The sequence below is a fragment of the Athene noctua genome, chromosome 13 (assembly GCF_965140245.1).
Source record: "Athene noctua chromosome 13, bAthNoc1.hap1.1, whole genome shotgun sequence".
Classification (NCBI taxonomy): Eukaryota; Metazoa; Chordata; class Aves; order Strigiformes; family Strigidae; genus Athene; species Athene noctua.
The window spans coordinates 7,750,949-7,766,175 of record NC_134049.1 but is presented as its reverse complement, the minus strand read 5'-3'; the positions used below and the strand labels follow the sequence as shown (position 1 = coordinate 7,766,175).

The window sequence follows — 15,227 nt, the reverse complement described above, 5'->3', positions numbered from 1 at the left end:
TCCCAGCATCATCATAAGGGAAAAAAAAAAACATAGCATGGTCATCCCAGCCACTCAAGGCTCAGAATCCAGCATCTAGCAGAAGCTTAGGTGGTGGTTCTCCATCACAAGGGATCTCAGCTGCCCACAGCTCCTTCAGAGCTTGCTGAAGGGAGCTCAGATAGGGGCACAGCAAAGTTAGGCTACAGCACGACCCTAAGCACTCAAGGAATAAATGGAAATTTTTTTGCTGCTCTGGCTACTTTTACATCTCAGAAACATGTCCTAGGCGAGCAGCCCTCTCCAGGGGCCGTCCTGAGGGCTGGAATACCTGTGGTCAGGAATAGGCTTCACCAACACCCTCTGTTTTGCACCCAGCTGGCTGCAGCCCGGGGACTGAAGATGACAGCCCAGCCCTGTCCTGCCTCCAGCACAAGGATGACCTTCCCTGCAGGCAGCCAGGCAGAACATCCTCCACCAGCCTCTGATGGCCAGGCAGTGCTGGGGGAGCTGTTGGAAGGGATTAACCCATCCCAGGACAGTTGCCCTCCATCATCACTGCACCCTCCCTGCATACCCCCCAGCCTCACCAGGGCTCAGGATTTACAGTGCAGCCAGAGCAAGGGGGTTGGCAGCAGAAAACTGATGGGGACAGAGGATTTACAGGGAAGGGCCCATTTCAGGGAAGTAGAGCAGAGCAAAGGGTGATTTACAGGGTCAGCAGCAATTTAAACAGCAGGTAGCACCGAGGAGGCAAGGATTTACAGGGGCAGGGAAGTAGTACTTTTTATGGGTGTTTATTAGGAAATGAGTGTCTCTTTCCTTTGACCGCTGTGACCCAAGGAGAGGCACAGGAGCTGATGGATTTGCAGCAAGCCTCCCCCTCACTCTGGAGGTCACCGACAGGCCAGCATCGGGATCCTTTCTGTCCCAGCGTGGCTGCATGCTGCAGGTGGTTTCTGCTTGGCCACAGCACCCTCAGGGTCATTTCAGCATGTCCCCATCCAGCCACCACCCCAAGGCAGCACTCCAAGGCCAGGCTCAGTGGTCAGACCCTCCAGGGAGGCTACAAACAGCAAACCCTCAGATATCTCCTGGGGCTGGAGGCCCTTCCTCCTGGCAAGACCCACAGCCCCTCCCTGCCAGGGTCTGATCCAGCCCATCTGCTGGCAATGAAGCAGTGTTTCTCCCATTGCCAAGGCTCCTTGCTGCTGCCGGGACAGGGCTGCCAGGCGGGCAGGGGTCGTGGTCTGCTGTCCTGCAGCGAGGCAGACAAGCCAGGACTAGGTTCACCAGCACAGACGCACACAAGTCATCCCATCTTCCAGCTGCTTCTGGCACCCAGAGGAGCCAGGGTCTGGAATCAGCCCCACGCATGCAACACTGAGCACATCGGTTTGGTCAGACAGGTTCTTTCCCTCTCCCACTGCATCTTCCTCCCGCTCCTGAACTGCAGCAGGGCTGGCAGGGGATGCGCACATCGAGCGCGTGGTGCAGACACAAGGGGTGGCAGCATGTTTGGGTCTCCAGCTATCACAAATCCCCCAGCCCAGGCTCATCCTAGCAGCATCCCTGAGCTGGCAGGTTCCAGGCTGAGCAGAGACACACACGGTTTACACCTGGCCTGCTCACACTGCCAGGGGTTAACCCACAGGGTTGCACATGGAGTAAGTAAAGAAATATACAGGAAAAGTTGTCCCAGCACCAAGAATACTGTTCCCACTCTGCCACGTTGCAACATTCTCCTGTTAGAACACACCACGCTGTGCTGGACACTCAGGGAAGTGTGACAGGCACCATGCTGGCCTCTGCCACCCCAGAAGGTGCCAGGACCAGCTTGACTTTATGTTTGGGAGCAAGCCAGGAAACTCTGCCACCCCCAGCCCTTCCCTGCCACTGCTCCCCATCGGTGGTACAAGCCAAGGGCTGCCTATGAAGAAATGATGACTGCAACACATCATGGCCTGGGGACCAAAAATTCGACTGTTCCAGCAGGAGGGTGCTCCTAGATGAAATGCCAACCCACATTTTGCATGTCTCCACATTTACTGCCCGAAAAGACACCAGGTCTTTTGCAACGCAAAAGGTGGAGAGGTTGGTTCTAGAAGAGCCCAAGAAAGAGGGAATTCACTCAGACATTTCATCTTGGTCTCATTGTCCAGACACTCCCTAAATATACACACTTAACAAGTGCATCACTCCAGGGGACACCCAATTTCTCACAGTGTTGCATTGCTCAGCACAAGGGTGCAATAGGACCAGGTGCCACGAGCAGAGGGAGGGGAAGGGCTTCGGGCATTGACCACAGACACCCATGAAAGCATCAAGCACTGCCCAGCCCCAACATGACATAAATGAGATGAAAATAAAGTTGTGAGCAGCCTACACAAAGCAAGAAGTTTCTCTCTCTCAGCCTGGAGAGACAGCAGCCTTGCAGCACAGACAGGTTACAAGTCACACTGGGCCATATCCCAATGTGTGAGAGCCCAGATAACATCCCATCGCTCACAGACAAGGGCTCGCTCCCAGCACAGCCCGCCTGATCCTGTAGCTCCTCAGGGGCATCTCCCCAGCAGAGAAACATGGGCAGCATCAAAACAGCATCCCAAGGAATACCGTTCCCTTCTCCATGTAAAACTTCCAGAGACACACAATAGCAGCATCCAACTCTCATGACATCCCTGAGCAAAAACCCGTACATCTTCACCCAAACCACAGGCAACAGCAACACCATTGCCCCCACTCCGCTACCCCAAAGTTTGACTAAAGCTCAGGAGTATCTTTGCTTTTATAAATCTCTGCCTTTTAATGATAGCTTCAAGGCTCAGAGAAAAAAAGGCCCATTAAACTCACTGAATAAGTTAATGGGGCAGAGAGAATCCATTTCAAAGCCACCTCAGGCTATTTTCCTCTGGAGCTAAAGCCTGAATAAGCAAAAAGGAAAAATTAAAACTGTACAGTGCCTTGCCAATAAATAACCCCCAGTGTAATCTGCTACCAGACAGGCCTCCATTTCCAGAGATAACAGGATGCAGATCAGCTGCAAACCACCTCCCCTTGCAGAGACCACCACCTTTTGATTGCAATTAACTGTGCCATGGCAGGAACCTCCACCTCCTTCCCGTCCCCTTCCACCTGCTGGGGCAGGAGGGGGATAGCACATTCTGCAAAGAATTACCTAAATGCAGCACTTGGCTCTGCAATTCTTCAACACACATGCTCTGAGCACACATCCCTGCTCACCTGCCTCCTTTTTCGCAGCCCCCCTGCCTTCTTGTGCCCCTTCAGCCCCATCTTCTCCCCCTCCTTCACCAGCAGAGATGTAGGTCAGTCCCTCACCCATCAACCAGAGCCCACACGCAGCTGCTCCTCCCCAAACACTTAAAAAACAAGTGCACGTCCCAGAGAGGGGAAAAAAAAAAAATTAAAATCCCTGTTTGTAAATGTTGATCCCGCTAGACGCAGTTTGTTTACTATTTAATATTTAAAGATGCTAATTAAGTCTCTGAATAAATAAATCTACGTTACCCGTGCCTTTTGGAAGGCAGGGATCCTTCCCCCGGGGCCAGGGCAGCCAAGAGCACGCCGGGGGCTGGGCAGCCTGCCCGGGGCTGGGGACAAGCCTGGGGCAAAGGCTGAGGATCCCACCACTATCCCTCCTGGAAGGGAGGGCTTATCTGCAACGCCAGACACAGCTCAGGCTGTGGACATCGGGCGCTTTGGCCATTAAGACCCAGAGGAGAATGCAGACAGGGCAAGGCACAGAGAGGAGGATTTCCAGGCAGGGCTGCCCAAAGCCGTGGCTCTCGGCCCCAAGAGGGGATCTCAGCTGCAATCAAAGAGCCAAGGGCGCGTGTTCCCGAGCGCCAGAGGATCAACGCACAAGCGGCTGGATGGTGGGGGGACACAAAGACAGGCACCAACACACATCACCCAGCCCACCGCCGAGCAAGCACCCAGGGCTGCTCCAGGGACCAGCTACAGGCACCCACCTCCCTCCCAACTGCACCCCCAGCACAGAGCCAGGGCAGCAACCCACACAGCTTCATACCTGAGAGCATCCCAGCTCCAGCTCCTCTTGCCCACAACCACCGCTGCAGGACCGTGCAAGGAGCACCGCAACCACCTGCCTTCCTCACCCAGGAACCTTAACATCCTTCAATGCCCACACCTCAGCAATCCCACCTGATACCTCTTCAGCCTCACTAGGCTCTGCCTCTCCCAAATCACTCCAGCTGTACCATGCACCTTGCTGTTAACCCCCTGGGTGCCAGGCCCCACAGAGCTCCCTGTTGTGCAGGCTCTCTCCCCGCCCAGCCCGCATCCCTGCGCCGCATCAGAGCCTTGCATGTACTCCCTGAGCTCGGGTTTTGCTCTGAGGCTCCTGAGGACACCCTCCAGCATCTGTCCTGACCTGAAGTGAGGGGTACAGCACTTGCCAAGGGAGCACAGGCTGCTGCCCCGATGCTGACCCAGCTCGGTGCCCTCCCCCCCACAAAGCCTGGGATGGCCTGTGAGATGGCTGGCAGCACAGATATGTCCAGAGCACATGTGAGGCTCAAACTGGGAAACAGTTCCCAGTAACACCCAGCTTCTCTGAACTGGCACAAGGAGAGCCCCAGGAGGACAAGGACACTTTCCACAGTCTGGGGAGTTGGGAATACTCAGCATCCTTGACCCTGTGTCCCACTGAACTTTGCTTGCTCCATGGCAGCCACCAAGTGACTTGATGGCTTTCAGCTCACTTTTCCTGGGATATATTTTGTCTGGGAGAGCAAGGCAGGGGACAGCCAAAACCAGGACCCACATCATTGTTCCAGGAGCACCCAGCCGCATCCTAGAGGCAAGATTTTTAGGGGACAAGAGAGGATCTTTCCAGCCACAGAAGTCAGATCTCCCCAGAGGCAAACCCATCTGTACTGGGATGGACACAAGGGACACCCAAGCTGGGTTAGAATCAGGCAGGAGGAGGGCTGTGGTCCAGGACAAGGGCAGGCAGCCCAAGGGAGCATCTGAACAGCTGGATCACAGACCAGAGTGCCAGGACTCCTGGTTCCCAGCCCAGGACACTGCACAGCATTTCCATGGAGAGCATGGGATGGGGGATGAGGCCAGAGCTACTCCAGGAGCAGAAGGAAGGTCAGCAGCTGGAGGCACCCTGGCTCTCCCCCACGTGGTTTCATGTCCCAGCAAGGTCAGGAGTTAGAGCCTGGCATTGGTGCAGCTAAGCTGAGCACTCACGTTCCTAATTTATCCTGGCAAAACCCTGAGCATGGAGGGTCCTCAGTAGCACTCAGATTCCCAGCATCTGTTTGAGCATTTCCACATTAACATTTCCTAGTGGGAACTGCCTGGGGAGAGCTAGCTGAGGGACAGCCTTACACAGCCCAGGAGGATGGGGACTTCAGCACACTCACATTATGCTCCTACCCACTTCTCAGTCCCCCAGGGGCAGTGTGGGGCAGCCAGCAAAGGCACCAGTGCCTTTTGCCCTCCCCAGCACAACTAAGCCCAGCACAGAGCCATAGGAGGGCTGCAGGGAAGGTGCTGCATGGGGGATAGCACCTGCATCCTTCCCTGGAGCCCTGGGATCCCAAGGCCAATTAGCTGCCAACTGCAACAAGCACCGAGAGCAAGAAGCACCCCAAGCCACCCATCTGTGCTACCACACCATCATGCTCCTTTGGGAATCCTTCTTGACCTCTCGGCTCCGCTGCTGGGAATTCTGTTTTTAATTTGAAAAGCCATTTTCCTTTCCAGTTAGGCAGACCAAAGCTGGGGGAAAAGGGAAGGCGAGGGTGACAGCACATGCTGGAGGGTGGCACAGGATGGAGTTGGTCCATTATCTCCTACACCAGAGCGTTGGGTGGCAGCTGGAGGAAAGCTGGCTGCACACACGGTTCTGGCTTCTCCTTCGGCTCCCCAACTGCTACATCACATGAAAACAAGCTAAAAATACAGCATGTTATTTTCCTGGTGCTACTCTTCCAAGCAAGCAGAGGCCAGGTCTCACACAGAAGGGGACAGGGCAGGACCCCCAGCCCCACGTGGTCTGGAAACAGGGTGGTACATGGAGGATGGAGATGCACAAGGGCACACGCAGCAGGGCTGGTGGAGGAGCCCTGCCAGCTGAGCACTGACTCCAGTGTAGCCTTCCAAGGGGAGTACAAAGAGATTTTAATCTCCTTTTCTTCAAATGAAGCCCAGGCCCTGAGCAGTATTATGGCTCTAACTCATGTCTATCACCCACAGCCCAGCACACATCCACCCAAATGTCACCCCTGCCACGATGCTGGGGACCCATTTGCTGTTGCATTGCGGGACCACTGGGTGTCACAGCCCTTCCACCATGCTGACAGCACGTGAAAATAGCCGGCAGGAAAATAACCAGCCCAACGTTGGCCCAGCTGCCAGGGAGGATGAGATACCCCCCAGGAGCTGCATACAGAGGATGGTACAGGGTCAAGGCCAGCTTCCTACCACCATTCGCCTTGCCTTATCTCACACCAGGCTCTTTTCAGCCTTCCCCCCTTGGGAAAAGAAGTACACGTGGCCTCTTTAGCCCTCTAAACTCCATCCAGCCCCTGCAGTAGAGATGCAAATCAGAGGAGCAAAGAGCATTGCACCTACCCTGGAGGCCTCCAGAGACAGCTCTCAGACCGTGCCCTCTTGCCTCTACCTCCAGGACTTCTCTGAGGACACGTCTCATGGCTGGTAGATACAACAGGACCGATATAACAGCCTTGTTTATCCACGCCTCCATGCTTGGCCTCTCCTTAAACCCTGGTTGGTGCTGGGCTGAAGGGTCTCCATCCCTGCTCCACTACTTGCAGGCCAGTTGCACCACTGCTATGGGCCTCAGTTTCCCCAACAGTAAAACGGGCAGAGCTGTTAGGGACTTCCTTGCAGATCACACACAGCCAGAAGCCAGTCGCAGAAGGCAGCACATCACCCCCATCAGGCACCTCTTGCCCAGCAATTCAAACAGCCCCGAGACACCCACAGCACCTGCTCTGGTTGGGTCAACGCCTTCCAAAAAGCTGCAAACCACCTCAATTCACAGATGGGCTTGTAACACTGGTGTGGGAGCTATCGGGAGGTGGGGGTGCACCAACCATGTCCTCGCGCAGCAGCTCGGAGGAGAAAGCCATGACCTAGCCACTCAGTCAGACCCCCGGGGACCGCCTGACCCGACTGGGTGCCCACCCAGGGACTGGGATGCTGAGCTAGGGAGCAGGTGGGAGCCCAAGAGGGGTAAAGCAGCACAGACACCCCAGAGCAGAGGCTCTTCTCCCACGCAGCATCCCACCAGGGTGACAGTAAGCAAGTGCGACTTGACCCCTCAGCGCCGGCCGCCCCCGATGCCCCCGGCCGGCTCCGTCCCCGCCGGGTCCCCGCGGTGGCCGCAGCCCGGAGCCGCGCTGTCTGCCGCTGCCGCTTGCCCTCTAGCGGCACAGCCACCCTCGAACCGGGGAAAAGAGGAGAGGATGAGCCGCGGCTGAGCCGGGCAGAGGGTTTCTGGGGCTGCCCCGGGAGGGAGGCACAGGGCAGAGGTTCTGTTGGGGCCGGGGGTTACGGCAGAGCCTCCGAGCTGCTCCCGCACAAACAGCCCCTGTCCGGAGCAGCCTCGCAACGCTGGGAGATGAACCGGGGGCACAGCCCAGTCCAGCCGCCGTCCTGGTGCTGTGTGCTTGGCCCTCCCGGACCCGCAGCATCGCGTGGGGACCAGCAGCCCCGCTCGCATCATCTCTCCATGTGTCACCAAGGGTCCGCAATATCCACCCACCGCACACAAACCGCAGCCTCTGAACAAGAAACTCGCCCCGCAGCACCGCCTCGGCAGGGGTTTTGATGTGCACCCCTTGATCCTGAGCGGAAAGCAAGAGAACTTGGGGGGGGGGGGGGTCTCCAGAGCCCGCATGTTGCTGTCAGACACACCTGTTTAGAAGGCACCTACACAACCTACTGAAACCCCCACTGCAGGAAACCCAAAGCTCAAAATTACTGCTATTGCACTGTGCCCAGTAAATAATACATCAAGTTACAAGCATTATTAATGCTCACTTCTGGAAGCCTGGCAGGCTCAGGGGTTGGTTCACTCCCTGCCTGACTGCAGCCCCCCTTGAATGGAAAGCACCAAATTCAACCATAAACTCATGGGCAACACCCAGCACAGGCACTGGGCTGAGCGGGGCAAGCCGGTGTGCCAGGGTAGCACTGGGGAGCATCGCTGAGCACCCGCGGGGCACCCCAAGGGTGATCCCATGGGACATCCCGCGGCCTGTTTGGGGGGTTCTCACTGAAAGAGCCCAGCATTGCTGGGTGCATGGATTGTCACAGACCTTTGGGAGACCACGAGCAGCCTCATGCCAATAGCACATGAAAGTGTCACCCCCACAGGGATGAGCTGATGGGGTAGAACAGACCCAGAGAGCCTTCCCTAACTGAGCTCCACAGAAGCCCCTGGACAGAGGAAACATGTCTCTGAGTCTCCAAGGGCAGCAAGGCAGGTCCTTCCTCAGTCTCTACCCCTCCATCTCTGCTTCTTCCCCCCATGAAACACCTGTCCTAGACCTGAACTATCCCCATCTCACCTCTGCAAGCCCAGGGACACAAGTCAGCAAGCAGAGCTGACTTAGATCTCCCCAAACACTGCAGGAGGTAAGGGCAGGGGACAGGTCACATGCACACTGAAACCATCCAGGTCATCAGCTCCTCTTGTCCAGGGCAGCAGTTCAGGCCCCGTGCTCAGCTCAGAGGGGAATTTCTGGCAGGCACCAAAATTGTCTCCTCCCTGGAGAAATACCTGGTGTGGGCCATCAGCAGAGCCAGACAATGCAGACATGGCTGGGGAGCACTTGGGGACCCCAGTGGGATCAGGCATGAAGGGGGCAGAGACAGGAGCAGACTGGCATGAAAAGGCAGGTGACTCAACCCCACAGGAATCCCCCAGACAAAGCAGGGCTGTAACCCTCGAGTGCCTGACATCCTCTGCTTAGTGTTAGTTCAGCTGCTGCTTCAAAAGCTGAGCTGAGACTGGTCTTGATGGTCAACTCCTCCAAAAACTACTTCTTATAGCCCATCTACCCCAGATTCTTCTGCTCTGTGCCTGCACATAGCCTGGAGGACTGCAAAAGTACTGGCGGTCCCAGACATCACTTGTGACAGGAAAATGTCTCCCTCCAGAACTGGTCAGCAGGGAGAAAGGCCGTAAGAGCAGGGAAAGGAGCCAGCAGCCCCAGGAGATGCATCCAGCCCTAGGTGCCCCTGGTGCAAGTTTAGCTACTTTGGTGCACAGGGCAGAACCCACCATGGACCCTGATGTTAAGAGGATAATACAGGAACAGTCAGGACAGTGATCCCAGTTTAAAGCACCTAGAGCACCAAGACCATTATCTCAGCCCACCTCCTTGTCCCAAATATTTCTTCACCCTCTTCTGTCCTCACAACCTCATGCTGCACCCACCTCCCCCCTCCTTCAGGACAGCCGCTCCGCGTAAACAAGAGCCCTTCAAAACCAAGCTGGATTGAATTAGGGACCTTTTGAATGGTTTCTGCAGCAGCCAAAACCTCCAGGACCAGGAGATGGGAGTAATGATGGGATGGGAGACTTTGGGAATGCAGAGCCCTTCGTCTCTGAGAGCAGCAGCACACAAGGCACACTGGACACACTGTGGCTCATTCACAGAGAGGGGAAAAGTTTGTGCCCTGTTGTCTGAATCAGGGCAGTCATCAACTTGAGCATCAAGGAGTCCCCTTCCCAGCTGTTTGGGCCACCAAAGCAAGTGCCGTTCCCCCCAGCCCTCCCAGGAAAACGCCTGCCCTTTCTTTCTTCCCTCCTTTGCAGATGCAGGTGCACATGGGCATCACCGGTGCCTCAGCGCTCCCCGTGCCAGCAGCGAAGGGGTGCTGCCGCTCTGAGCACCCCCTCCTTCTCCCCCATGCCACATGCTCCCAGCTCCTGCGCAGCGAGTGGGGGCTGCGCTGCCGCCCGCCCCCCACGGCGCCTGGCTCTGACGCGGCTCTCCCACCCCCGGCCAGGCCCACGGGATGGAGCGGATGCTGCCGTGGGCTGGTGGGACAGCCCAGTAGGAAAGGATGGGGCTGCTCTTCTCGTCCATGGAGGGGGCAAGATGCTTCCGTTTGGCCCTGCAAGCGAGACCCTAAAATCCTGCATCTCACAGTGTTCCACAATGACCCACCTCCTCTTGGGTTGCTCTGAGTTCATCCCACCTTTCTGAAGGCAGCTACAAGCTGCATAGATAAACCCTGCAAATCCGCCCATCGAGGGTACTTTACCATAAGAAAACCCATTCTCCCCGGTCAGGCTGAGTAAGGGAGCAAGGCTTTATATACCAGCGACATCTCCCTACCTTGAGGAGCCCAGGGGTGACAAACACAGGCCACCACCGCCTGCCTGGCAGCATCTCTGCAGTGCCATAGCAACAGCTGAGAAGTAGGGATGCCCAGATGGCAAACTCCTCCATCCATCCTTCCCCACGCGCCGTGCCGGCGCACGCAGGCACTGCCCACGCTGCCAGAAGGGTGACTCCCCAGCCCGCCCCTGGCACGAGGCACCCACCGTCACCCTGACACGCGGCAGCACAGGCGAGCCTGGCCACCCCATGTGCCAGCCAGACCCCCACGCTGACATGGGTGGGGACCCAGTGTGGCAAACACCCCAGCTGCTCAGTTCACAGGGACAAAAGGGGTTTTGTGACACAGGACCCCCAGGACCAAAGTTCTCTCTGTGCATCTGGTCTTTTTAGAAGGGTCTTGCAATGGACAGAACCCCACGACACAGGGGTGAGGCTGGGGTACGGGAAGCTTCAGCATCTCCACAAGTCACACCTGGATGGGAACACAGCAAAGGCCACTCAGCTGCACAAGGAAAAGTGATGGCATGAACATACCCCAACACCATGGTCACCCTCTCCCTCAATCGGGATGGGGAAGTCCAGCAGCATGACTCCAAACTGGAGCCACCTCAACCAGGGTCCAAGATGGCCCCACGGCTAGACAGGACCCTTGGCAGCTCTCACAGGGACCTCTGTGTGCAAGTCACATCCCCAGGGATGGGATTTGAAATTGGATACAACTCTGGGCAGATTGGGAAATGGCAGAGGGATACTAGCCAACCCAACCTCCTCCTCCACCTCAGGGCAGGAACCCCCTGCCCTTCCCCTGCTTCTCCATTAACCTGGTACCACCTGGATTTGCACGAAGGTTGTGTGCCACCATCATCCCCAGCCCAGCCAGACAGGAGCCACCCAGGCCCTCTGTGGCTTCTCCCCTCTCAAAGAGAGTATGGGTGGGAAACCAGAAGCTATGGGAGAAAAGCCCATTCATTTGAGGGGTGCAACAGGAGGCTCGATGATGGTGCACCACACTGGAGGCACCACAGCGCTGGCCTGCCCTGCCAGCCTCCATGGGCAGTGCTATAGGCTGGGTGTCTCCTGTCCTCCTTCTGTCATTCTTGCCTCAGGGGTCTCATCAGCTGCTGAGATGCGAAATCACCCAAAGCTCCTGACGGCTTGATCTCCGATGCTGGGGAGACCTGCCTGGGTGAGGTGGGCTGGCATGGAGGGGCTTCTGCCCTGGCTCAGAGGGGTAAGATGGACAAGCCCTCCAAGCCAGCTCACACCACTTGTTTTTCTCCAGCCCTCTGAATGGGCCCTGGCAGGCTTTCGTCAGCACCACCCAAGCTCTGATTGCAAAGCTAAGCTCATCTTTCGGACATGAATAAGGCCTTGCTTGGCCCCTGAGTGGTTTCCCCACTCCACATCCCATCTGTCTTTTCAGCAGAAGCAGGATGGAGCAGACACGACCACCTTCCCCAGGGCCTATGTGAAGGACCTGGCTGGAGCATCTCATCCCCCAGCCGCAGGGACAGGGCTAAACCTCCCCTCTTCACCCCCAGCCCGGTGGGAGAAGGGGCTTTTGCCCCCTCGCTGCCCACAGACAAGACAAGCTGCCTAAGGAAGCCGAGCCCTCGGTGAGCGTGGCAAGCGGGGGGAAGCGCCATTCAGTGCCCAGCTGAATCAGACCTGCATGCCGGGAGTGATTCAGCGATGACCAGGCTGGCCTTCGATGCACCCCTCACCCCAGCACCCATGATGTGGGGACTGGCAAGGAGAGGCCTGACATCAGCCTGGAAGGGTGCAAGACCTGATGCCTCCCCCGCAAGAGTGCGAACATGGGTTCAACCCTGGCCCCCACCACCCAAACCATCCCCTTCGAACCACTGTTGTCTCCCTACTAAACACAGACCCCGGGAAAAGTTTACACTCAGTCTCAGACCCTTATGACATTTTGGGGTTCACCCCAGTCCTGTGCTTCAGCACCCCCCAAGCCCGAGGAGCGAGGCGTGGGGCCGGCAGCAATGCAGGGGGTGAGGGAACGTGCTTTGCTCAGTGTGGAGCAGAGATGCATACAAATTCCAGCAAAAACTGGCACCTTCTCCTCCTTCCCCAACTTAGGAGAAGCTCCTCTCCAAGAAAAATACCCAACATCTCTGTTTCTGGAGTTGTCCGGTTTTCTTTTATTTTTTTGCCCCTCTCCTTTTCACGGACTGCTTATCAGCATTTTTCAATTTCAAAGCAGTAAAGACATTTTCTAGGCACAAAGGACTCATGTAATACTACCTCTCACAGCAGCTCAGATGGATGTGTGCATCTGACAACGCACACTCGCTCACGCTGGCAGCTTCCAAACCCTTCGCAGCCTTTCCTGATGCTCCCCGCTCCCCAAAGGGTTAAAACCAAACCACAACAAACAGCGAGCACAGGAAAAAAAACATGAGTTTCTCTGACTTGCCCATCATCACCCACGTCCCCTCGGCATCGCAGAGAAAACACTTCCAGCACGGCGACGCAGGATAAATGTGGGGCAATTGGAAGGGGAGTGTTGCATTAGTTTTCCCATTTACTTTCCCCATTCCTGCTGGGTTTGCAGAGGTTTGCTGGCAAGGTGAAGGCAGGGCTGGGGGTTCAGGGTCAGTGGCACCTGCTGAAAACCTGCTCGGGCATCGCATGAACCTGTAAGCAAACGGGGAAAGCGGCTCCCGTCATCTTTACCCAGCAAAGGTGACAAGCAGAGCTGCGAAAGAGGCACTGCAATTACTCCATGGCTCTGCTGCAATTGCACTGTGACCAAATAAAACAGGCTCAGGAAGAGACCCAGCAAAGCCCGCTCCCTCCATGCAACTGTGCGATCGAGGTGGAAAAAAAAAAAATAATAAAATAACCCTCCATTACTCATTTCAAACCTTGCTGCATTTAACTGCCAGAATAAAGGATTCCACCTCTTCTCTGCTCAACTCCCACTGCCAACTTGCTCTGGGGGCTACATTTCCCTAAATGCTCACATTTCAATTAGCATTAGAATAATGAAATGGCTCAGAGTTCATCTCACCCAAAAATGTACTGGAAAATAAAGAGCAGAGATTGGAAGAGATGAGGATTTTTTTTCCGCACACACACAGCATGACGGATTGAGGAGAAGGAAATATATTCCTTTCTCGACTCCACGCTGATGAGATTAACATGGGCTTTGCTAACTGCCTCTCCAAACAAGGATAATGCAACTTCAAGTTGATTTTCCAGATAAACAAGCATGCAAACAAACGCAAAGTGCTCAACTAAAAATATCTCTCTGCTCCGATGCTTCTCCCCATCGCCACCACCCCCAGACGAAAACACACAAATCCTATCGCAGCACCACGACGAGTTGCAAAATTATAACAATGCGAGTTAAATAAGCTACTTAAGGGACATCTCACTGTCCTATTTTTTTTCCCTCCCCCTTAAAAAGGCGAAACCGCAGATCCCCAGATACACTCAGGCAGGGCAGGGCAGGGAGCATTTTCTGTTGTGGGGATGAAAAAAAAAGACATTCTAATCGGCTCCAAAGTCTCGAAAAAGAGCAAGCAGCTCAGAACTTGCTTTTCTTGTCCAATTTGGGTAAATATGTGGCTGTGTGTGGCTGTGGCGTCCCCCCTCCCCTTACAGAAGCAAACAGTTAAAGGAAGCAGCAGCTTTAGCATCTTTGCCTGCTGCTCGCTTTCTCCTGCTAAGGAATCAGATCTCATTTACTTTATTTCTCTTAAGCTTTGGCCAAACTGTTGCTGGGCGCTTTTTTTTTTTTTTTTTTTTGAGGGGGGGGAGCGGGGGGAGGGAATAGGATAAGGAAAAGCCGGATCTGCGTCCTCTGCACGGGAAGCCGGGCTGAGCTCTGCCAAGCAGCGCAGCAATGCCGAGGGCACCTGAGCCCCGCACAGGCAGCCCTGCCCGCACCCCGCCGCCGGCAGAGCCCGGGGGGACCCCCACTTACATGGAAGTGATGTTCCTTGAGATGTCCGTGATATTGATGCTCGTGTTGCCATTACTGCTGCCTGAATCCTGCCCTTCCAAGAGAGGGAAGAGGTTCCCATCATCCGGCTTCTTGCAATTGATGTCTGTCTTGCTGCAAAGACAATTAGCAGGGCAAGCCAGCACCGAAAGCAGATAGTCTCCCCAAATGCTCCAGAGCAAAAATACCCTCCAGAAAGTGCACTTGGTAGGGCAAAGAGAGACATCCATCTCCGATTGCTGCTTCTAAAAAAGAGGAGGAGGAAAGGGGGGATGGAGGGAGGGGAAGGGGGGGAAAGGGGGAAGGAAACAAAGACAGAGGGAGGAAAAAAAAAACACCAAAAAAAAAAACCCCACAACAAAACCTCAAGCGATCAGATGCAAAAATCCTCCAGCAGATGAAATCATGCTGGCAGCTGGCTCGGAGAGGCTGTAATTCCCGCTAGGGCAGCGGCAGCAGCAGCGGGCGGGGATGCATGCTGGCCCGGCCGCCCGCCGCCCGCCGCTCCCCGCCAGCCGCTCCGGAGGATTGCAACGGGAGGCTGGGGAGGCAGCCGGGGAAATAAATAAATAACAAAAACGGTGCGAAAGTCACCAAGTCCCACCTACTGGGCAGAATTAAAATTGACACACCTGCAAAAAAAACACACAGAGGGAGAGGAGGGGGCGACCTCCCCTTCCCATCGCTTCCCTCCCCCGGCCTGGCCAGCCCTGCTGCGGCGGGCACAAAAAGCAGGGGAGGAGGAGGAGGAGAAGGAGGAGGAGGAAGGCTTGCAAAGCGAGCAGGGCTCTGCAATAAAAAGGATTCCCCACCCCCCTCCCTCTCCGCTAAAATCAATCTAGGGGAGGGGTGGGAGAGAGGGAAAAAACCCACCCCAGCACTGCTGGAGCCCCAGCTCA

At 55.7% G+C, this 15,227-nt stretch overlaps 1 protein-coding gene across 5 annotated transcripts in view; it reads right to left on the bottom strand.

Annotated features, from left to right (window-relative positions):
• Nucleotides 1-14,987, bottom strand: part of NTRK3 (neurotrophic receptor tyrosine kinase 3) — a 215,758-nt gene extending 200,771 nt beyond the window's left edge. For 4 of the 5 annotated variants that reach the window (XM_074917204.1, XM_074917203.1, XM_074917205.1 and 1 more), the window contains exon 1: nucleotides 14,311-14,987. In XM_074917204.1, the coding sequence (XP_074773305.1) occupies nucleotides 14,311-14,558 (248 nt within the window). In that variant the 5' untranslated portion in view covers nucleotides 14,559-14,987. The remainder of the gene's footprint in view (nucleotides 1-14,310) is intronic. The other variant, XM_074917206.1, reaches the window with a different exon arrangement.
• Between the last annotated feature and the right edge of the window lie 240 nt (nucleotides 14,988-15,227).